Source organism: Ascaphus truei, chromosome 2 (assembly GCF_040206685.1).
Source record: "Ascaphus truei isolate aAscTru1 chromosome 2, aAscTru1.hap1, whole genome shotgun sequence".
NCBI classification, from domain to species: domain Eukaryota; kingdom Metazoa; phylum Chordata; class Amphibia; order Anura; family Ascaphidae; genus Ascaphus; species Ascaphus truei.
The window spans coordinates 129,593,856-129,618,923 of record NC_134484.1 but is presented as its reverse complement, the minus strand read 5'-3'; the positions used below and the strand labels follow the sequence as shown (position 1 = coordinate 129,618,923).

The window sequence follows — 25,068 nt, the reverse complement described above, 5'->3', positions numbered from 1 at the left end:
AACCTAAGAGGGGATTCATATGGTTAACGAATTCATCAGCCATGTCAGAGTAGCACAAAAGATGTGTGCAGTTCTGTGTTCTTTGCTCATCAAAATGATTCTGCTCAATGGCTAACAAATTCCTGTGTTTCGTTTTCAAGGTCAACAAAAGTAACTACTTTTACTCCTTATTTCAAACGCCAATTGGATGTGTCCTTTTAATTGGTTTAACTTTTGTGGTTAGTGATAGGCGAATGTGGGAAAAACATGTATCATTTTTTTATCTCGTTTGTGAAAACATTCCTACACTTTTATTTCAGTAACATTGAGTTTTCTAGAAAAATAACAAAGAGCACTGTGTGAAAATAGTGCTTAGACAGCCATATCAGTAAATACACACACCTGCAAAATGAAATGTTTTTTTCCCACATACATTTCTGTGTGTATTTGAAATTCTGGTTAACTACCTGTCTGCATGAGTTTAAATACGTGTGTATCTATATATATATAAATATATCTCTCTCATAAAAATATATATATATATATATATAAAGTGTATATTGTACTATATGTATAGTGTGTGTGTGTGTGTGTGTGTATATATATATATATATATGTATATATGTATATATATATGTATATATATATATATATATATATATATATATATATATATAAAAAAATATTTATTTTTTTATATTGCAGGAGTACACAACATATTGATGGCAGTAAGTAGGCCTTGTATGAAACCTATTTAAATGGTGATAAACATGAGTGAATTAAGTAATAAACATTTGTTTGCACCCAATAATGTTAGAGGCTCACACTTAGTATAGTTGTCAAACATTAGGCCTGTATTATTAAAATAGTGTGTTTTCACAAGGAAGCATGAAGTGTATGTTTTTTGTAAATACATCTATACCAGTTTAGATAGTACTATATATACACACACACACACACACACACACACACACACACACAGTGTGTGTCTGTGTGTGTGTGTGTGCATATATCAATACATACTACATATATTTTAGTATAAATTCAGAGATGTTCTTGAAACAAGAACACATAAATGATTAAAGGACAACATTACAATGGCCACCAAAGGTAAGTAATATTTAACACAAAATCCTGCTGTACACGTACAACAAAGATGTTTGCAGTTAAATAGGTGCTTTTATAATTGCATGAAAATAATATGCACATGCAATGATTACATCAATTAACACACCCAAATGCAATGTTTTGCTGCAAAGTCAATGGCAGCTTCTCTAAACTTAGCAACTGGCTCCTGGTGGACCATTACTGAACAGACGATTAATACATCAATATTTATAACACTATTCATTAATTAGGAGTGTTAACATTTCCAAAACTTCACGTGTACAAGAACATACTTGAAAGTTTGGAAACAACACAGTCTTCAGCATACATACAATAGTAATTAGATAATCTGAAGTCAACAAAACAAGGCCAAAGACATATTTTGTGAATTATAACATTTATTTATTTTTGTTCCTTTTGCGAGCGAGTAACAGGCCTGCTTGTTGTCTCTTGAATTTTCCTTTTTCTTTTGCCACCAACTTTAGGCACAACAGAGCCACTTTGAGTGGCCTCTGGCACTTCACGGGCAGGGCTTGTGGCCAGTGACTCACCTACAGGGCTTTTGGGCAGTGATTCACCTACAGGGCTTGTGGCCAGTGACTCACCTACAGGGCTTTTGGGCAGTGATTCACCTACAGGGCTTTTGGGCAGTGACTCACCTACAGGGCTTTTGGGTAGTGACTGTTCACCTACAGGGCTTGTGGCCAGTGACTCACCTACAGGGCTTTTGGGCAGTGATTCACCTACAGGGCTTTTGGGCAGTGATTCACCTACAGGGCTTGTGGCCAGTGACTCACCTACAGGGCTTTTGGGCAGCAATTCACCTACAGGGCTTTTGGGCAGTGACTCACCTACAGGGCTTTTGGGTAGTGACTGTTCACGGACAGGGCTTGTGCCCACTGACACATGTGAGCAAGTTGGTAGACACTGCACAAGTGATGGTTGGTCTGTTTCATGTGTGTCTTGTTTTGTTTTTGTCGCCTCCTTTGTAGGTGTCTGCTGCTGAATTTGTACAGATGGCAGCGGTAGGATGTCATCAGGAACCTGCACAGCAATGTCTGCTACTTGACCGGTAACATTTGGGCCTGGTGAATGAATATCAGATAAATGTGGTGAAAACTGACCTGCATGAACAGATCCTGCCTGTGAGGTGTTGAATTGTGGTACATTAGTCATTCTCCAGTAATTAGCTTGTGTTTGCTGAACAACTAATGCTTCGAATGAGGTGTTGATTTTTTGCAACTGTTTAGGCACTTCAATGAAGACTCTGTGGAGATGTGCCAATTGTGAAACTGTTTCTTCCTGCAGTGCAATCATCCTTTCCAGCACTGTCATCAGGTCAGAATGGCGACGATTTTCTGCTTCCACAATTTTTCCCTCAGAAGCTACAATTGCATCATATGTGGTATTTGCTGGACGTTTTGGCGGTAAAACAGTTTCAATTGGAACCTCTTCATGGTCACTTGCTTGTATTTGTGTGTCTATGGCGGCGGCGGCGGCATCATCATCATCATCATCATCATCATCATCATAATCCTCTTCATCATGTTCTACAAATAAATGTACACATTATTAAATGGCATGTTAATCTCTGCTGTGTTACTATGTAATTCTACTGTGTCAAAAGTAACAACTAACATGTTTCCATACGTTTTATAACCTCACATTAAAAACTACCTTGAATTAAGAATAATGTTTGGACTCAGTATGAAATATGAGTGAATGAAAACTTGCTGTAAACTCACAACTCCTACATGATAGTTAACATCACTAACACAATACATGTTGCCTTACACTTCATTTTCACATACACTAAGTAATCGTATTTAAAGAACATGTGCAAAACAATTAATGAACATGACAACATAACATATAGAAGAGCACATATTATATGGCCACCAACTGATACACTCACCTTCTAGGTGTGTTGAGCTGGCTGACCCAGGTGAAGATACTTGTTCCCTCTCAGGTGACACATGTCCTTCAGGGGCAACTATATATAACAATAACATAAGTTTTACATTTACATGTGTAAATATTGAACAAACAGTTATTGTATGTTCTGTATTTATGAGTACGTAACAGCATCAGTTCCTTAACCCAAAATGTGTGTGTGAAAGTGAACATAAATAGTTGTAATAACAATGTACATGCCTGTGTAATTAGAACTTTTGAGTTCCCTAACATAAAACATACTATGTTTCTGCAGTAATGCGTGAGGATAAATAGATAAAATTTGAACATAAAAATCATATGTTGTGTAGTGATATCAGTATCATAATGTACATAACTATCATGAGATGACCATTCACAATGGTTATCATGAAGGTGGTCATATTGCAAAAAGTGTTGTTTTTGGTAGAGGATATGTGTGGTACATTAATATAAGATGTGGCACACCTGAATGTGGCTGTGACTCAACAAGACAACACATGCAGTGTGTGATAATGTGTCGTTGATAGTAGTAGTTCAACTATAGATATGAGTGAACTAATGTGTGAGGTACGCTTTGATAAGTAATGAGTTGTTGGGGCATTTAGTAGCTAAAGTGAAGCTTTCAAATGAGTGTGATTAACTTCAGTTGTGCTAGTCAGGTTGTAAGAACGGTATTCCCTTCCCCAAAAAGCCTAATCAGCCACACCTTTCAATTACTTGAAACAGGTGAAAATGGTGTGAACTAAGTTGACCCTAAAATGAGGCTGTAATTAGTGTGTGTGCTGAACCCCACCCCCTCTGTTGAAGTGTATGCTGTGATGAGATATTAATTGCAGCTGCTTTAACACAATGGTAGATGAGCTAAATAGTCGTGTGCAGTTTTTAAGTTATGAAAACAATGACATAAAATATGATACGTGTGCCTCATTATGCTGTCTGTATATGACTTAAAGCAAAAATGGACCTTTTCATAAACAACTATAGATGTGTTAGTGCAAGTGATGTTTGTAGGCCGTTGCATGCAATATATTTGATGCATGCTTAAAATAGGCAGTAATGTCATGTTTGTCGGAGTAAAATAAATAAAATACACAATAATATTATACATATTTATGTTCTATACCTGTAGCTAGTAATAATTTCTCATTAACATGTGTTACACATGTGTACTACCCTGTTGTTCCCCATCTTCGCCCACCATCAATTGCTTCCACTGCAGCAATGCATTTTGGGAATTCACATGTAAATGAGCACACAATGCCACGTGCTATATTAGTTACTGCTTTTAGTAGGACTACAACATATATGTCTATTTTGAGATATATATATATACAGAATCAGACATATACATATATAGATGCAGGTATGCTTATATTGTGAAGACAGTATAAAAAGCAGTGTAAATATGCAAAATAACTGTAAGCAACGACACGCCTAGTACATTAATATTTCTCACCTGGTGGAAATTGTGAGGGATAAATTCCTATATCACGGTCACCAGGTAAGCCTTCCACGACGACGGGAAGTAATTTTGCCCGAAGCAGCTCCTCCAATGGACTTAATATGAGACGTTGTGGTGTCGGCCCACCTCCAGTGCCAGTAGCATGCACGCGTTGGTGTTGTATTTTCTTTTTCAATTTGGACCTAATATCATCAAATCTCTTGTGACAATTCCGCTTGTCCCTCACATGATTCCCACACGCATTGACACCAATGACTATTGTGTCCCACATTTCTTTTCTGCTTGCTGAACTTGTCCGCCCTTGAAAAACATATAAAATATATGAGGTAAATGAATAATAATAGAAGCACCAGTTTCATACACTGCTAGCTGTTCCAAGAGATAGCAAACATGCTGTTTTATGTGTAATATGTGAAGCACATGAGCATTCACTACTAAACCTATACATGTAAGCAAGGTTGCATTCATATTGTATGCAGTTATGGCAAATTGACCGCCTGTGTTTAGTTGTCCTTGTAAGGCATGATAAAAAGCTGTGTTTCCAGACTAATTAACATAGAAAGATATTCTGAACCCATATTTGCATATGAACAAAACTCAGATGACCTAGGATCACATGTATTTGAATAATAAATGTAAAGGTACACTTACCTAGTAAATGTCCATATATACTGTCATAGTGCTCCAGAATGCCAGTGACAAGAGCTGTATTTTCCTGGTCATTGAAGCGAGGATTACGTGGCTTCTCCACACGTTTCTTCCGAGCAGGTTTAGGGTCAGAGCTTGGCTGGTGCTGACTGGACTCTCCTTCTTCCAATGGAAGAGCCTCCAAAAGCTGCCCACCAGCAAGCACGCCACCACCAGACACCCCATCAGCAACTGCGCCACCAGCAGCACTCACAGCACCAGCACTCCCACTCCTAGCACCAGCACTCCCACTCCCAGCAACAGCACTCCCACTCACAGCAACAGCACTCCCACTCACAGCAACAGCACTCCCACTCACAGCAACAGCACTCCCAGCAACAGCACTCCCACTCCCAGCAACAGCACTCCCACTCCCAGCACCAGCACTCCCACTCCCAGCAACACCACTCGGTGCACCAGCAACATCACTCCCCTGAACAGTACGTTCACTCCGACGCGTACTCGCACGAGTAGCACTCCCACTCCCACCAGCATCACTCTTCCCACGCTTTGCGGGCATACTTCCAGCACTCACAAAAAACAGACAACTAATGTACAGCCAATCACACGAAACACTTCCACATATAAAACAAGACAAAGATGTAAACAAAACAACAATGGACAAAGCTCACCCAATACACAACAAGTCTCTCCGTCAATATGCAAATGTTCAATCAGCCAGCTCTGTGCGTCTCTCTCTCTCTCACTCCCAACAACACAGAGAATGATTAGCAGTACACGTTGCCTTTAAATATGACGCGCAATCCAATACATGCTTGTTTCGCCTGATTCAGCAAGATTTGTGATTGGGCAACCTATCAGCACCCCGCCACGCACGCCGATACACCTGTGTGTGATCGGATAATCATCGTGAGAGTGGGCGGATTTGTTTTCGGGTTGATTTTGAATGTATTCGGCACTTACTGCATACGGAGAGGAAAAATCGCCATTAACATGACTAATCGGTAAGCTTGCCGATTTCACTTAATCGACGCTTACTGCATGAGGCCCTATACCCATAGGGGTTAATATATAGGTATTGGCTGAATTTGTTGGTGTAGTCCAGGGTATTTTCAAGTGGTATTTTTATTTGATTTAAGACAATAAAGGAAGCCAAATTGGGCCAATTCAGCACCCTGGACAAGACCCCAAAAATTGCTGTGACCGGACGTTGGGTGCTGGAAGTACATAATGCAATGGGTTAGCTATGACCTAAAACAATTAGTGTACTTTCTCACATTAACTTTAACGACCTACTGTGAATGTGCGGTGAGGTTTTCCATACCTCTTTTGCATAGCATTAACACCAATGGCCGACAGGCTATCTTATCAATAAGACAGGCCTTAGTGCAAATTTTGGTCACTTTGAAGATCCCCGTTAAAACGTATGAATGTGTTAACTTCAGTTACAATAACGCAACTTTAAGTAGATAACGGAGTTTTGTGGATCTGGGCCTTTGGGTACCCTTGGGTGTATAGCTAGGGTGACCACCCGTCCCCCTTTTGCCGGTACAGTCCCGTTTTTTCGGGAGCTGTACCGGTTTTCTGTGTGTACCGGAAATGTCCCGGATTTTCCTCAATGTGTCCCCATTTTTTTTTTTGTCGCCGGCGGTGCGTGAGTAAGCTGCGGTGCACTGTGCGCTGTGCGCGAGTCTGCGGCGGCGCGGAGGAGAAGACTGCAGCAGCCCGGCTGGTAAGTATTTTATTTTTTTTAATGCCAACCCCCCCCCCCCGGCAGTTTCCTACCTTGTTGGCCAATCCCCACACAATGTGTGTGTGTGTGTGTGTGTGTGTGTGTGTGTGTGTGTGTGTGTGTGTGTGTGTGTGTGTGTGTGTGTGTGTGTGTGTGTGTGTGTGTGTGTGTGTGTGTGTGTGTGTGTGTGTGTGTGTGTGTGTGTACCAGTGTGTGTGTGTACCAGTGTGTGTGTGTACCAGTGTGTGTGTGTGTACCAGTGTGTGTGTGTGTACCAGTGTGTGTGTGTACTAGTGTGTGTGTGTGTGTACCATGTGTGTGTACCAGTGTGTGTGTGTACCAGTGTGTGTGTACCAGTGTGTGTGTGTGTGTACCAGTGTGTGTGTGTGTGTACCAGTGTTTGTGTGTACCAGTGTGTGTGTGTGTGCCAGTGTGTGTGTGTGTGTGTGCCAGTGTGTGTGTGTGTGTGTACCCGTGTCTGTCTCCCCCTCTCCCTCCCTCTCTCTCCCTCCCCCTCTCTCCCTACCCCTCTCTCCCCCTCTCTCTCTCCCACTCTCTCTCTCCCTCTCTGTCCCTCTCCCTCTCTGTCCCTCTCTCTCACCCTCTGTCTCTCTCACCCTCTGTCTCTCTCACCCTCTGTCTCTCTCACCCTCTGTCACTCTCACCCTCTGTCACTCTCACCCTCTGTCTCTCTCACCTTCTGTCTCTCTCACCTTCTGTCTCTCTCACCCTCTGTCTCTCTCACCCTCTGTCTCTCTCACCCTCTGTCTCTCTCACCCTCTGTCTCTCTCACCCTCTGTCTCTCTCACCCTCTCTCTGTCTCTCTCACCCTCTCTCTGTCTCTCTCACTCTCTCTCTGTCTGCCTCTCTCTCTGTCTGCCTCTCTCTCTCACCCTCTCTCTGTCTGCCTCTCTCTCTAACCCTCTCTCAGTCTGCCTCTCTCTCTCACCTTCTCTCTCTCTCTGTCACCCTCTCTCTGTCTCTGTCACCCTCTCTCTGTTTCTGTCTGCCTCTCTCTGTCACCCTCTCTCTCTGTCACCCTCTCTCTCTGTCACCCTCTCTCTCTGTCACCCTCTCTCTCTCTGTCACCCTCTCTCTCTCTGTCACCCTCTCTCTCTCTGTCACCCTCTCTCTCTCTGTCACCCTCTCTCTCTCTGTCACCCTCTCTCTCTCTGTCACCCTCTCTCTCTCTGTCACCCTCTCTCTCGCTCTCTCTCACCCTCTCTCTCTCTCTCTCTCTCTCTCACCCTCTCTCTCTCACCCACTCTGTCTCTCTCACCCACTCTGTCTCTCTCACCCACTCTGTCTCTCTCACCCACTCTGTCTCTCTCACCCACTCTGTCTCTCTCACCCACTCTGTCTCTCTCACCCACTCTGTCTCTCTCACCCACTCAGTCTGTCTCACCCTCTCTCTCTGTCTCTCTCTCTCTCTGTGTCTCTCTCTCTCACCCTCTGTCTCTCTCACCCTCTCTCTCTCTCTGTCTCTCTCTCTGTCTCTCTCTGTCTCTGTCTCTCTCTGTCTCTGTCTCTCTCTGTCTGTCTCTGTCTCTCTCTGTCTCTCTCACCCTCTCTCTCTCTGTCTCTCTCACCCTCCCTGTCTTATTTTAACTGCCGTATACCTACACCGAAGTAACCTACCCTTCTTTCTTCCAGATCTGACTCAAGTTTCACACGGGAGACCTCGGAAGACAGGTAGGGAACACCTCCCCTCCAGTATAGTACCTTGAGGGACTGCGGATCAGGTAAGATCCCAGGCGGGATTGCTGCTTTAGAAATTGTGAAGAGGGGGCATCCAGACACTGGTTAAGGGGTTCAGAATCATTCACATCTGGGGTTTTTTTGTTCGATTAGTGAGGTCAACACACACACACACACAACTATGTAACAAAGACTAATGGTCGTAAGTATAAGTGTACTACAATAAATAAACTGTTATGTAAAAAAAAAAATGTCCCGGTTTTTCATTTTCAAAATCTGGTCACCCTATGTATAGCGCTATATAAAGTTATTATTATTATAAGTGATTAATGGTTCATAGATAGCCAGAGTTGTAGAGAAGTGAATGGTGAGGCTGTGAAATAAGAACACTGCAGAGTGGAAAAACTGTCACTCCTTGTTTGAGGCATTTTCTATTAATTCAATTGGCATAAGACCATTAAATTGGTAAAAGTAACTATACAATACAGCTATGAAGAATTCTGTAAAAGTATCAAACTTTAGCCATCTCAAGAAATATTGTACATTTTTGACTGCCTACTTTTTATGGGATGTATTTAAGCATTTCAGATTTATTATGAGGTTGTTTCAGTTAACTCACTTGCTTATTGCAAAATATGGAAAAAAAATAAAGCAAACCCTTACTGCTTTTTTTCTTTTTCTGACGCATGTTTTTTTCCTTCTATAAGTAATATACGTGTGTAATTAATAAACAATTTAGAACACTGAGGAAACAAGCAACTTGGCCAATGTTCTTGGGGATACAACATCTCAGGAAAAGCAGTACATTATAAGAAATAGTAAATAATTACTTATGTAAGCTTTCTTTTTAAAGTCTAAGAACATTAACTACTAATTACCTACTAATTACCAGTACTTCAGCAGGTGTTTGCACTTAACCATTGAGTAAAGCCCCTGTGAAAAACAAACTCCATGCCTCCCCTCCTCTCAAGATTACTGCATTGTCCCACAGGACTTTACAATATGGTCTAGGTGCAGCAGAGCTGCTTACAGACCGCTGTTGAACTTCATTATTACTAAAACTCCAAGCGATACTTTTCTTTACCTTCATTTAGAAAGTCAAATAATTTACTGAAAAATGAAACTTTGAATCTAAATTATAATAAATCTAAGTATTATAAAAGTACACTATGAATAGCTTATTTCTTTACAGACTATAAAAATACCATATATTAGTAATAATGATTTTGTACCAAAGTTACATACTAATAAGCATTCTTCAGAAGGTTAAACAACAGTCATGTAATTTATTACTAGTATAGCTTGATGCAGTTTATCTTTAGAACAGCACTCTCATTTATTTTCCTAGCATATATGCTATTCAGTATACAGTATGCAATTTATATGACAATTTCCAATTCCAGGGATGTTTGTCTGGGGGAAAATACAGTTCCCAACAGCTTCCCTGCTTGTGAGAGAATCAGTAACTTCAAAGGCTTTGCAACATGCCAGTGTTCATTCCAAATACTGCTGTGATTTATAGGTTAGCTGCTCATCTATTGAGATGGGAGAGATACAACCTAGAGTGGTTGATTTAAATCTGAAGGGGTTCATTAGCAAAGCAACACTATATTTTTGACAATATTTAGGTATACTACAATGTCACTTCTAGTCCATAGAAATGTTTGAATGCATACATCTTTCCCGTATTTTAGTAGTGTTTATATGGCCCTTCTGGGTTTCTGGTGAGTCACATCATGAGCATACAAAACAGGATGCGTAGACATATTTTGGCAAAAAATATTGAATAGTAACATTTATATACATTTATGGGTTCGTTTATATGTCCCCCATGGCTATAAAGTGTGTGCATGAGCTTTCTTAGGTGAGAGAAATGCAAAACAAAGCTGAGGGGATTATAGTGCCCACAGGAGCTGAAAGAAGGAACGATCATAACCATTAGAGATGCATAAACTTGCATATAAATCCCTAATGCCCAAATGTTTTGTTTTCTACATTTCCTTACCTAATGTGTTATTTTCCAGTCTCTATCATAACACCTGCTTCTTGGCATCGACATCTTAATCACTATAGGGTGTTTCAGTGGACAATCAGCCAACACTAAACCCGTTTGTTCTCAGCACTGTGCATGCTTTTATGTGAAATCATGCTCAGCTAAAAAAAAAATAGTTTTTCAAACAATATATAACTTGAAATTCTGACCATACTTTTGGTGATCACTGGCCGTATCTTTGTCCTCAAATATATGTTAGTGTCTCACATACAGTGGCGGCCACCTTTAGCCTCGTGCGGCCGTAGTGGCGCAACTCTGATAACCGCGGGCAGATGCATTTTTTTTTATCCGGAGTGTATTGCGGTATTTTAGCGCTCGTAATATTAGCATTTTATTTGCACTGTCTGCAATACAGCAAAACTCAGGGGGCGTTCCCGAGCTGTTGTCTTTGAAGTCTAATACTTTAGCAGTTCAACCTACGTCAGTACACAGTCTGCGTGAGCGCGTGCAGTAATTGTAAATTTGCATATTTATACACGCATAGGCGTGTACAGTACTGTAACAGTATCACATTTCGGCATATACAGCGCTCTCCCCTCGCTCGACCCGCACATACACAAGATAATATACTGCACTGCAGTATTTCAACTTCTTATCTTATCTACAGTACAGTACACCTCTCCCACACCATTCCTTTGAATATGTGTCTTTCTGGTTTCAATCACATTCCTGCTTGATAGCTGATGATTACTGCGCATACATCTGTAAGTTCACCACTGCTTGCTTGCGAAGTTCAAGAGTGAGTGACCAAAAAAAATATATATATATTTTTTTTCTCCTCATTTTTAATTTTTATTTTCTCCACAAGCCTGCCTAAACCATCTTGATATTACAATATTCAATCGGTGCTGTAGCTTTTGACTGCGACACTGTGCGTTTGACTGCACATGGTTGATTTGTGTGTTTTTTATGTACAGTATTTGGGGGTGTAGAGATCAAATTATTATGATGACCTGCCTTTTGAAAATATGTCATTTCTTTGAACTGCAGTACAGCTAATCCTTCATGCAGCTGTACCCTGTGCCCCCCTCCCCCACGCACACACACAAGGCTCGCTCAAGGATTTGAACCTCTTATCGACAGACACCTCTCCAGAGCCATTCCGTTTCTAAAGCTTGCCATTGTGTTTTTAATCGCCCGTCCCTAGCCGAGCATCACCTCTCTGCGCCTGCGTGTAATCCTCTTTGGGATGGGAGCTACAGTACATAGCTGATGATTACTGCGCATGTGTCTGTAAGTTCACCACTGCTTGCTTGCGAAGTTCAAGACTGAGTGACCAAAAAAAAATTCTCCTCATTTTTTATTTTTATTTTCTTCACAAGCCTGCCTAAACCATCTTGATATTACAATATTCAATCGGTGCTGTAGCTTTTGACTGCTACACTGTGCGTTTGACTGCACATGGTTGATTTGGGTGCTTTTTATGAACAATATTTGGGGGGGTAGGGATCAAATTATCATGATGACCTGCCTTTTGAAAATATGCCATTTCTTTGAACTGCAGTACAGCTAATCCTTCATGCAGCTGTACCCTGTACCCCCCTCCCCCACGCACACACACAAGGCTAGCTCAAGGATTTGAACCTCTTATCGACAGACACCTCTCCAGAGCCATTCCGTTTCTAAAGCTTGCCATTGTGTTTTTAATCATCCGTCCCTAGCCGAGCTTTACCTCTCTGCGCCTGCGTGCCTAATTTTCCTATTGTTGGCTTAGAGTCACCTCTCTGTAATCCTCTTTGGGAAGGGAGCTAGCTGATGATTATTGCGCATGACTCACCCATCCACCCCCCCAACCATTTGAGGCTTTGTTTACGGTAACGCTTTTGATAATCCCTTCTCGAATTTGATATGTAAATTTTATTTGCACAGCACTGTGAAATTGAGAGTTAAAAAAAACATTATCTGATTCATGTTGTTGATGCAGTAAATTACCAATTTTTGTCATTCTTTCTTTTTCTTTGGTGTAGGTGTGGGGGGGGGGGGTTGTCAATGATTATGATTATCATGAATGTAAAGAAATATTTATTTTATTTTATCAGGAACAAAAAATACAAATATAAAAATAATCATGAATAATACAAAATGCAGTCTTTATTCACTTCTTCTGTCAGATGAAAATTGAGGGTCGGTGGATAATCATGAATAATGCACATTGATAATAATATTAATTAATGATATATAATATATAATAATATATATATAATAATATATATTTTTCCGTCTTTATCTTCTTCCTCATTCTGTGTACAGTACAGTAGTTCATTGAGAGAGGAGAGGTTTTGTGTACATCATGACTGCAGTTTAGATACTGTACACTTAACTGTACAAACAGTTCACAAACTTTACATGATACCCCCCCTCTCTCCCAGTCCATCCTTTTTTTCTGAAAAGACAAGAAAACAAAAAATGAGTGCAGTTATGAGCATACTGTATTATGGCATTGTGTGCTGTATAGTACTGTCAAACTAGTCTATACTGGAACTACTGTATACTGTGACTACTGTTAAATACTTTGTAACCAGATGGCTGGTGCTGCTCTCTCTGTTAAGAAAATAATTGAGCAGTTAGGTGCATACTGTATTATGGCATTGTGTACTGTATAGCTACTCCATATTGGACAACAGTATGCAGTTAGTACTGTCAAACTAGTCTATACTGGAACTACTGTATACTGTGACCATTGTTAAATACTTTGTAACCAGACGACTGGTGCGGCTCTCTCTGGAAGGAAAATAATTGAGCAGTTAGGTGCATACTGTATTATGGCATTGCGTACTGTATAGCTACTCCATATTGGACAACAGTATGCAGTTAATACTCTCAAACTAGTCTATACTGGAACTACTGTATACTGTGACTACTGTTAAATACATTGTTACCAGATGGCTGGTGCTGCTCTCTCAGGGGGAAAAAAATCTGTGCCATACTTACCTGTATCATACTGTACTTACAATACTACAGTACAGTACTACTGTATACCATACTAGCTTCCTGATGCTTGCCCATTACGCGCGATTACAATGGGCAACACAGTCGCAATATGGTAAATATATGTATTGCATCGTTCCATGGTGAGTACATCGTTCCAAAAACACAGTATGCTTTGCACCAACTCATCCTTTTTGGAGGGTTTCACGACTTTTCGGATATGGTCCTTCAGCTGATGCCAGACCATTTCGATGGGATTGAAGTCTGGCGATCTGTCATTGGAGGGGGAAAAAGGACAATTAGTTAAAGAGATACAGTACACAGTAAAAACAGTGGGAAAAAATGAGACACGGTTACCGCACTTACTCCGCTGGCATCTTCACCCAGTTGATACCGCGCGCAAGGATATGCGCTGTTGACGTGGAGTGCTTCGGATCGTTGTCCTGGTAGAAATGGTGACCATCCGGGAACTCACGTGTGATGTATTCCCAAATCTCAGGCACAATTTTCTCTTGGAAGAAAGCTTTATTCATGATTCCTATAACAAGAAAAGAAAAGTGCTCAAAAAACTGCACACTAGTACAGTACAGTGCGTAAGGCAAAAGCGTGTGACATACATTTTACTGTACCTTCAAAGATGACGATGCATCCTGGTCCACGCCTAGAGATAGCACCCCACACATGCATCTTCACTGGGTGTGTTGGAGGCGGCTTCATAGATATGCGACCTTTTTTGTGGAATGCAAAGGTGGCAAATCTCTCCAGCGAAACAGTAGACTCTGTTGAAGATGCAATCCTGGAAAGTTTCTCCACTGTTGATCCATTCCTGGGCCTGGCCCACTCTCTTGATCTTGTAAACGTCCCTTATCATAGTACAGTTTCTTAAACAACACTTTTACCTCCTGTACTGTCCAGTACTAACCTCACATGTCCATATTTCCATCCAATTCTGCGTCTCATCTTCTTTATGCTGGTCTCGGATACAGTGAGATTGTGATTTTGCTGCAGAGTGTATTTGACCCTTAATGCACTCTTCTCATCATTCTCTTCACTTATTTTGTCGACCAGAAGAGTTATCTCCCTACAATGTACAGAAAAACAACAATCCAGTAAGTTACAGTGCAGTAGGCCACAAGTACAGCACATCATTTGCAGTAAAAATAGTATAGAGATAGATCTACACAATATATAGTTCTATTAATATCCAGCAATATAAACAATAGATATACTGTAGTTATATAAATATACCGAAATAACTATAAAATTAGATAGATCTACACAATATATCGTTCTATTAATATGCAACAATATAAACAATAGATATACTGTAGTTATATAAATATACCAAAATAACTATAAAATTACACACAATATCTACACAATGTCAATGTCTACACAATATATAGTTCTATTAATATGCAGCAATATAAACAATAGATATACTGTAGTTATATAAATATACTGAAATAACTATAAAATTAGATAGATCTACACAATATATAGTTCTATTAATATGCAGCAATATAAACAATAGATATACTGTAGTTATATAAATATACCGAAATAACTATAAAATTAGATAGGTCTACACAATATATAGTTCTATTAATATGCAGCAATATAAACAATAATAGATATACTGTATTATATAGTTATATAAGTATACTTACGCGTTAGTTACCGTTGGTGTCCTCGTGCGTTGTTTGGTTTTTCCGTGTGCATGATAGCACGCGGTGGTTGATGGCACAACGAGGCCAGAAGCAGCTAACCAGCATTGGATATCTGCAATTCGGTGTCCGCTCGTATACATCTCCTTAATTCTCATGCTGAGATCCTTTGAAATATTTTTAAAAGGCATTTCTGCGAGTAGAAAGAAATACAAACACAAGAATGTATATTCGATGTTTAGTCGATGTGTATTCAATGTGCAGTGAATACACAAAATGGATGGTGTATTTATACGTTAATGACTCACATTAGAGTACGCCCACTTTCAACACCTGTACCTCGTCGCCATGCATAAAAGGTTACACACTTTGCATAGCCCACCACTCGATGATCTTTATCTGAACTTGCCCTTTTCCAGATACTGCATTGTGCCAGAACACAGAAAGTGAAAACCGGGCGCTTCTAAACTACAATATGATATTAAATAATATACACAATATAAGTGATAGAAGTGTATAATGTGCAAATGATATCACAAATGTGATAAATGACCTCCACCAACACAACGTGAATTATAAATATAATTGTAATGTGAAATACACTTAAATAAAATAAAGCAGCTCTACACCCTTTATGAGGACTGTCCAGGTCCAAATAGATCTTGCGTAGTTTTCCAATTGGGAGGAGCGCTGTGATACTCATGAACATATGCAAAAAAGGAAACAATATGATGGTGCAGATGGTAAAAAATAAAAATGATCAAAAAACAGTCTCTGCAATGGTTGTATTCACATATGATAAGGTAAAATAGATGTATCAGAGACCCATCTCTCTCTGATATGAGCCCTTTAATGGATGCCCTCTTAGGATGGTATAATAGTTGAAATTATGGAAGCTTGTGGTATATTGTAGATCATATAGATAATCAAAGTATCTCCCAAGGGTTATAGAGAGAGAAAAGAGAGAATGCACAATATTATAGTACGATCTAGAATTGTATTGCACAACAGTATAAATATAAATATTGCACTCACATTTTACATAAAAGATATATTCGAGGGAGAGGACAGCTGTAGTCAGACGGATGGTGCCGGTATCTCTAGGAACGACGGAGCACTTCCGCGTGCGTCACTTGTGCCTGCGTCACATCCTGTGACATCTCAGGTAAGGGCGGAAGAGGCTGCCTAGTGTGTCTGTCTCCGTAGTTTGCCAGCACCTTCCTCCAGTATTCTCCCCAGCTCTGTCACCTCCCACAGCTGATCGATTCAACGCGTTTCGCTGTGGCTTCTTCAGGAATCGGAATACTGAACCCCAAAGGGGTGTAGCACCCATCCACCCAGATGTCCACAGCACGCCATGCACAAGAACCAGCTCGTTAGACCGCATGCTGAATGGGTTAAGTGTGGATATCCCCGGGAACTCTACTGTGCTGGTAAAGATAGATCTGCTTTTAGAGACCATGCTAAATTTGGATCAACGGATGCAGAAGATGGATCAATGGATGGAGAATATGGATCAACGGATGGAGAAGATAGAGACTGACATAGCGGGGATACATAATTTGCTCGGTGTTCATGCCCCTGTATCCCCGATGCTGGAGCAGGAGGGTGGCATGGATGTGATGAATGGAACCTTCGACCGCCTTCCAACACCAAGCGCACCTCCTCCACAGAAGAATGTGTACATGTATGCCATTGAGGAGGAGGATAACATGACAACCCCGTCAAGACCACGCCAGGAGACAACACGGTGACCAAGACAGGAGGAAAGCTTCCTCCCAGACAACCTACCCTCGCCCGCCGCCACAAGCACACCCGCTCCCAGAAGAACACCCGCTTCCAGAACCCAACCTACATACGTTTGCATCGATACGGTGCCTGACATCATCCTGCGCGAGCTGCCACCGGCACTCAGGGAGAAGTATAGGGTGATGAGTGCTGGTTTACCCCAGAAGTATGCCATGTTAATTTTTAAGCACCACGTGTCCTACTTTGTGTACTGCTGGTGGGTCTACATGTGAACTACGAAGGAAATCGCGAAAAAAGGGCGCTTCCTGAAAATTTAAGAAGGACTATTGTGGAGGAATTGCGGCGCTATTTTTCAAATGCAGATCCTTTAATGAAAATCGATCGAGACTCCATTAATGGCATTTTGCGCCATACAAGGCATCGGCTCTGGAAGGACAATCTGGTGGGGATCGCATTTGCGTGACTGTTCAACTGTTGTTTATTTTTTGTAAATGTTTTTGTAAATATTTTGACTTTCTGTACTTTAATAAAGGGGATGTTTCGTTTTTTAAATTTTATGAATAAAGATTTTTTTTTTAATAACACCATACTGTGTGCTGTACATGTTTTGACTTTTGACTTTCTGTACTTTAATAAAGGAGATGTTGCGTGTTTTAACTTGTATTAATAAAGAAATGTTTTTCCTTACTGTTCACAGGAACTGCACAATTCCAGTTCCCGAGGGCCGCAAACAGGCCCGGTTTTCAAGGTTATCCTTAAAACAGGGGCTGTTTGCGGCCCTCGAGGACTGGAGTTGTGCAGGCCTGACTGACTGTTCTGTACACCACCATACTGTAAATCTTTTGACTTTCTGTACTTTAATAAAGGAGATGTTGCGTTTTTTAAATTTTATGAATAAAGAATTTTTTTTAATAACACCATACTGTTGTGCTGTACATGTTTTGACTTTCTGTACTTTAATAAAGGAGATGTTGCGTGTTTTAACTTTTATTAATAAAGAAATGTTTTTCCTTACTGTACACAGGACCTGCACAATTCCAGTCCCCGAGGGCCGCAAACAGGCCCGGTTTTCAAGGTTATCCTTAAAACAGGGGCTGTTTGCGGCCCTCGAGGACTGGAGTTGTGCAGGCATGACTGACTGTAAATGTTTTGACTTTCTGTACATAAATGTTTTCACTAGCAGTAAGAACAAAGGAACATAGGGCACAACAGGTTTAGCAAATCAAACTCATTTATTGAGCCAACACTCACACTTTTTGTGTTGGCTCAATAAATGAGTTTGATTTGCTAAACCCGTTGTGCCCTATGTTCCTTTGTTCATCTGTTCAGGACTGATTGCAGGTTTTCGTGCAAACACTGGAGCATCGGTAACTGAATCATTATTTTTCTTTTTGAGGTGTGCAGCATTTCTCTTATATTATCTTCACTAGCAGTAAACCATACACCTGTTGATGTTTTGAAGTGCTGTACACTTAAAATGTTTTTACATTGTATTTGTAAATAAATGTTTTTGTACTTACTCCACCAATAAAAGAAAATGTTGATTTGTTTTAAATTGTTCCATTGTCTCCTTTTATACTGTAACAAAATACAGTGTTTCTAGAACATACTGTACAGTACTGTCCAGGCATACTGTACTGTATACTGTAGGCATGCTCAGTACTGTACATCACAAGAGTATTACAACAATACATGCTGTACGGGTATAAAATACACATATGTACTGGAATACATGTAGAATAAATGCATACTTTTTATTTTTTTCGGGTTTATTATACAATATATATAAAAAATATTGTATACGGTCTGAAATCAACAGCATACTATCAGGTATTCTATCCTAATCAATAACAACGGCCACTAAACTGTAAACTCTGGTACTTGTTTTTTTTTACTCAGATTCAGCAATGTGCAGGCATTGTAAGACAAAGCGATATTATCCATCGAAATCCCTCCATTTGCCGTTTTCCGCATGAGATGACAAATGTTTCTTTTCTGAGGAACAAAAAAAAAGTAAAAGTTTTACTGTAATGGTCAGTCTGTCCCCTAAAGAAGTTCCCACAGTCAGTCCCACCAATAATTTTCTCGGGGGGCGTCTCCTGTTAACATGCGCATGCACCTACCATCGATAGATGACACGCATATGCGTTTCAAGAAGATTCCAATGCGCATGCGCCTAGCTTTTCACCAATTGTGCAGTATCTACTGTAGAAGCTGCTCAGCCAATGATATTGCTTACAGGAGAATCACTTGACTTTTGAATCGCATTGATATTTTCAAAATAAAAAAACAGAATAAAATACGGCAACATTACTCACCATAGACTTTCCCAATCAGCTGGCGCCGAGCCACTGCCAGTCCCGTATTCTTGAACATACACGTCGTTGACAGGTAACAGCGGGACTACTACACCTGTAGTGAGCTGATGAAGCTGGAAATCGCTTAGGTACATGCAAGCTTGCTCGAATCTGTACGCGAAATCCGGCTCAGGCTGCAGGTATCCGGGCGGGGACAGACAGCAAGGGTTGCCGGTCATCAGGTTTTTACTGACGGTCTGACCATTATTGGAAGCTGCCGCTGTCGCTGTCGCATTGCTTGCCAGCGACTGACGTTTTTTAGTTGGTTTTAATACGACCTTTCGCCTTTTGCAGTCTCCATGATCATAGATACGGGAAAAACCCGGTGATACACACCAATACCCTCCAATAACATCGGGGTCAATACGAAAAAAACATGGATCGCTACATAACTTTTTCCTTATTGCACGCTTACACACATGAGCATCTGGTGAAAATTCGTAAAAGTCATAGTTTTCGATAAAATACTGATACATTTGAACAACTGTTGCCATCTTATAATCTGTTGCATTAATCGCGACCCATATTAAATACAATGGCGACACACTTTATTCGAGCTCGGCTAGTCCCACGAATTCGGGTATACCCGGGTGTATTGAGGTTTGTGACTGTTTTCTGCCCGAGTGCATTGGGTTATTTTCCAGGCAGGGATTGAAGCATTTTATTCCCGCTGGCTGCAATACTGCACAGTATATATATATATACTGCATTACAATTCATGAATGTATGCCATCTGGTAGACACGCGAAGCATTGCAGCCTATTAAATCCTAATCATTATCATTTAACAGATCAGCCGCCCGTCAGCCAGGCATGAACCCAGGCTGGGAAGGCAAACGCAACGGGGCTTGTCAGAGGTGAGGAGCGGTGCATTCCAGGTATCTGCCAGGTACATACTGGGTATTTGCTCGAATAAAGTGTGTCGGTGCAGTAAGTATACGTTCTGTCGGGTTTTTGGAACACGGACTGCAGTTGTGCACTCATGGCGGGACTCTCAGGACAATAACCAGACCAGAAACTGTGCTTGGTTTTTTTTAATATTAAAAGCCTAAATTGATACATAAATGTAACTTCTTCCGTCAGTCCCAAGGCCAATTTTCAATGGACCACTGTGGTAATTTTTTAAACACCTGCAAGTCGACACACTACTGAAGCGCATGCACATTACAATTCATGAATATCTGCCATCTGGCAGATACGCGAAGAATTGCAACCAATTAAATCCGAACCATTATCAATAAACACATCAACCGCGCATCAACCGCGGGTGTGAATGCAACATGAATGCTGTATAAATGCGATCAGAATGCGGCATGAACGTGGTGAAGTGCAGTAAAGTCGGAAAAAAATCCCACAAATATTCGGAGATGTTGGAGAATAAAAGGGGCCCGGGCTGCACAGTAGGTACAATTTAAATTAGAAATGCTTCTGAACTGCACAGAGCACACCCTAAACTTGATATGTTTAAAAGACTCACAACAGCAGTGGCATTTTAGTAAACAATTCTAGAGATAGTCCTGAAGAAAATCATATGTTGTTTCAGTGTAAATTGTTTTTGCTGGACCAAAATGATATTGGTACATATAAATTTTTCTATACAAGTTTTCCTGATCAAACTTTATGGAGTTTTAAGGCAAGGTTATGAAATGTTTGTTAGTCCAGTAAAAGCATTACCATTTGGGAGAAAATCTCTTCTTTGAGTGTTTATGTTAAAACTAAGCAAGACTACGATGGACAAACTCATTTATGGAAAGTTTTTAAAAGTGTCTTTAAGGCGACGGTTGCGGGAATGGCAGCCTGACAAAATAGCTCTGCTTACACCCAACAATATAAAGCCTCAAAACAGCTCTAAAACCGCAAGAAATCGCTACCATAGCGCTGACGCCAAACTCCGATCCCACCAGGATGGCCACGAGATCCCAGAAGAGGAAATACTTTCTTGGTTTAAAAGCCTATTTTCAAAGTACAGAAATTACGCGAGCAGGGAGAGAAGCAGCACCAGCCTCTAGCTACAGCTCCGACTTGGAGCTGAAGTCGAGGAGAGAGAGGAGCCCTAGTTTAGAAAAGGAAATTGTTAATAAAAAGTGATATCACAAAGCTCTTCAACGACTTAAAATCCTTCTTTCAAGCAGAAATGGAAGAGTTATTAACTCTTAAAAGAAGAGATATTAACAACATTTTGATAGGATGGGTGACCTAGAGAAAAAAAATGAACACCTCAATAAAAGCTTTGCGCAAAAATGAGAAAACAGCCTCTTACTTTAAAACACAGTTTGCGGATATCGCTGACAGGCAAGAGGACTCTGAAAACAGAGATAGGCGCAATAACATAAGAATCCATGGAATTCCAGAATCCATAACAGTAATAGAGGAGCATGTCTCAAAATGGCTGACCTCTGTACTCCCTGGAAAAACAGAGGCTGAGCTGCAAATGGATAGATGTCACAAGGCCTTGCGGTCTAGGCAACAACCAGAGGAGTCTCCATGGGATATAATTCTAAGATTTCACTATTTAAAAACATGTGAAGCTCTGTTCCAAATCACAAGGAATACCCCCTCCTGCACATTTGAGGGCATAAGTATGTAGATATTCCAGGACTTATCCCCCATAACTTTGGGCAGACGAAGAAAGTTACAGCCAATAATAAAGATACTGAGGGAAAATGGAGTCCGGTATAGGTGGACTTTCCCCTTCGGCCTCTTGGTAATTAAAAGTGGAAAGGCCTTTTCAGTAAAAGCCCTGGAAGAAGGAGAAGAATTCCTGAAAAACCTGGGAATAAAAGCTGATTTTACTTACCCAGTGGAAGAGAGATCCTCAACCGAGTCGTCCTGGAGGGCAGTGAGGTACTCTACATGAGGCAGGAGAGAAATAGCGGCTTAATTGGAAGCAATTAAGGACTTAAAGGTACATAGTTGCATTCTCATTCCTAACATCCAAATGATTAAAGGGACACCACACCAAGCCTACAGTCTGCCCTATAAGACTATACTCAATCAGGATGTCAGACCAGGTCTTCCCAGCTGATATGAAGCAGGATTCTGCAGAGCAGTGTTGCTGAGCTCCTGGAGGAGGAAAAAGGCGGGAGCAGCCAGCGGAATGAGTCGAGCCACTACAGTGAAGGTCTCTGCAGGAGTTCTTAAACCGGCTAGAGACAGCTGATTGCCCACTGGTGACCTAGATCGGAGGAGAGTGACGACGGCTCGGCGAGATATGGGGCTGATCTAAGTCAAGAGGGGGGAGTGGATGGTCCCCCCTTCAGAGTTCTGTCCCTTACATGGTCGCACGGCATGACTGCTCCCTCGCTAGCCTCCTTTGACACTAAGTGCTGGCTGTGGGCTGTCCCCCCCTGGTCTCGGTGGCAGTTTGGGCATTGCGTTGCCGGTCGGGGGTATGGAGGCGGCGGGGATGAGTTGAAAAGGCCTAATCCCAGGAAGAAGTGAGGTCAGGAGGAAGATGGCTGTGCTGGTCGGGAGAGGAGGGTGAGAGGAGGGTATGAGGATTTGAAATACTTCAGAAGAAAGGACTATGAACAGGGGAAACAAGGGTTTGTTCGGGGGAGCCATGGAAGGAGCACATTAGAGAGGAAGAGTTTTCAGTGTAGGTAATGGAGGGGAAAAGTAGACAGGGAAAAGGTTGGTCAGGAAAAAAAAGTTGTAGTGAAGTAGGAGCACAGATGGGGAGTGAGTAAAATTTAAAGGCCCGAGGACCAGAAGCAGCATATGAACAATTATAGGCCTAAATCTAAAGAGATAAGTAAAAAAGAGGAGGAGCATCAGATATTTCTTTATATCAGGTGTGAGTGTATGTAATCAGAGCAAAACATGAGATGTGCTATGTAGCTGTAATCTAGAAAGGTTCTTGTTGCAGTTATTTTCTTATTGTTTTATATAAGGTCTTATGTACCTAGTTAAGATCATAAGGTAATATTAGGATTAAAATTAGATCAATTCGCCCTGTAGATAGCTAGGAAATAGAGGGTTGAGATTAAAATTAACTAATGGTATTAACACAAAAATAAAAGAGGTCATGGGCCTTCATGAGGAAGATGTAAGGTTCAGGTCAGTTATACATATATACTTAGTTATACATATATACTTAGTTATGTACAGTTAAGGGGTCTAAAAGAGGGCTCTGCGAATGTGGTAATTTGATGGTGAAAGAAAATTCCCCCTTTGGATCTTGAGTATAAAATTGCCTCTGTCAATATTTTTTATTCTTTGTTTTGTTCTTTGTATCTCTCTCCCCTGCCTACCCCTATGTTTAAAGTCAATAAAGATAGTGTTACCTCTCAAACTACTTTGTGGGAAGCCCATAAGGTCACCCTCAAGGGCACTCTAATCAATATTGCCGCACGACGGAAAAAAGAGAGAGAGGCAAAAACACTTAAACTACAGGCAAAACTAGGATAGCTCTCTTCCCTCCATAAACACAATAGGAGAGCGGACACCCTGAAGGAGTTAACAGACATCAGAATATAATTAAATATGCTCCCAACCTCCCAGGCTGAAAAGGTGCTGAATTGGTCAAAGAGGAAGTTTTTTTGTAAAGGCAAATAAGCCAGATACCCTACTTATCTATCTAATCGAGAGAAGGTCACGTATAATGACAAAACAAGTCAGGCTTTGCGGGATTTTCTGGTAGACTCCAATCTGCCTACGCTGGGCAGAGGAGAGAGGGACGCACTACAAAACGATTTCACAATCAAAGAACTGTCGTAAGTAATTAAAAATCTAAAGCCATCCAAAGCTCCGGGCTGGATGGGTTTTTGAATTTGTACTACAAAAAGTTCATCACACTCCTAGCCCCTCATCTGCTTCACATGATTATTGCAGTGCCTCATTTCCGGAACACATTCTCCAATCATCTATCTCAACAAGGCAAAGATCCTACAGATTGTAAAAGTTACAGGCCAATATCGTTGCTAAATTCGGACATTAAAATCTATTCCAAAATGCTAACTAGCAGATTAAGTCATATCTTGCCTAGATTGATTCACCTGGATCAAGTGGGATTTATTAAAGGTAGACAAGCGGCGACAACACCAGATGAATCATAGACCTATTTGAATTGGCTAATACAAAAAAGATTCAAGTGTTGGTGTTAAGTCTAGACACTGAAAAAGCTTTTGATAGAATAGACTGGCCTTATTTAAATGCCACGCTTGGAGCGTTCGGTTTCAGAGGTAGAATTTTAAAACCAATCATGGCACTGTAATCCAAACCAGCAGTGAGAGTAGTACGTCTGGACTTCCCATCAGATCTTTTTCAAATAAAAAGTGACACTAGGCAGAGATGTCCACTCCTGCCCCTCCTATTTGCCTTAAGCATGGAACTCCTGGCTGCACAAATTCAGAAAAATTTGGATATTTCAGAAATTCAAACCCAGAACCAGTCCCATAAGGTAGCACTATTCGCAGACGACATTATATTAACGTTGTTCAAACTCCTCACTTCTCTGCCCAATATGTTTTGTCTCAAATGGAAATTCAATAGAATATCTGGATTTAAAATCAACAAAACAAAATCTGAAGCCTTAAATATACATTTCCCAAAAGAAATGGAGAAATGAATAGCTATGTATTTTAATTTTAATTGGCAACCCCATGCAATTAAATACCTACAGTAGGTGTTAATATTACAAACAATTATAAATCATTATACAAAGCAAATTTCCCCAAATTATTACAAACCTTGAGAGAAGATTTAAGAATATGGTCCACATACAGTATTTCTTGGATTGGCAGAATTCATTGT

General features: G+C 40.7%; 1 protein-coding gene across 1 annotated transcript; it reads right to left on the bottom strand.

The window, feature by feature from the left end:
• Positions 1–1,462: 1,462 nt before the first annotated feature.
• Positions 1,463–9,249, bottom strand: LOC142488134 (uncharacterized). The gene is made up of 4 exons (XM_075588505.1): positions 9,225–9,249; positions 3,002–3,079; positions 1,911–2,636; positions 1,463–1,664 (listed from the first exon to the last, which is right to left on the bottom strand). Exons 1-4 carry the CDS (start codon positions 9,247–9,249, stop codon positions 1,489–1,491), a joined length of 1,005 nt encoding a protein of 334 aa, XP_075444620.1. The 3' UTR covers positions 1,463–1,488.
• Positions 9,250–25,068: the final 15,819 nt, after the last annotated feature.

What these genes read in the sequence shown, in the direction of transcription:
- LOC142488134 (XM_075588505.1), bottom strand. Translation starts at nt 9,249, where the DNA reads ATGCGTCAGAAAAAGAAAAAAAGCA. An exon ending in CAGCTCAACACACCTAGAAG is followed by an intron (nt 2,637 to 3,001) that starts GTGAGTGTATCA and finishes ATTTATTTGTAG; the next exon opens with AACATGATGAAGAGGATTAT. An exon ending in ACTGCCCAAAAGCCCTGTAG is followed by an intron (nt 1,665 to 1,910) that starts GTGAATTGCTGC and finishes CAAGCCCTGTAG; the next exon opens with GTGAATCACTGCCCAAAAGC.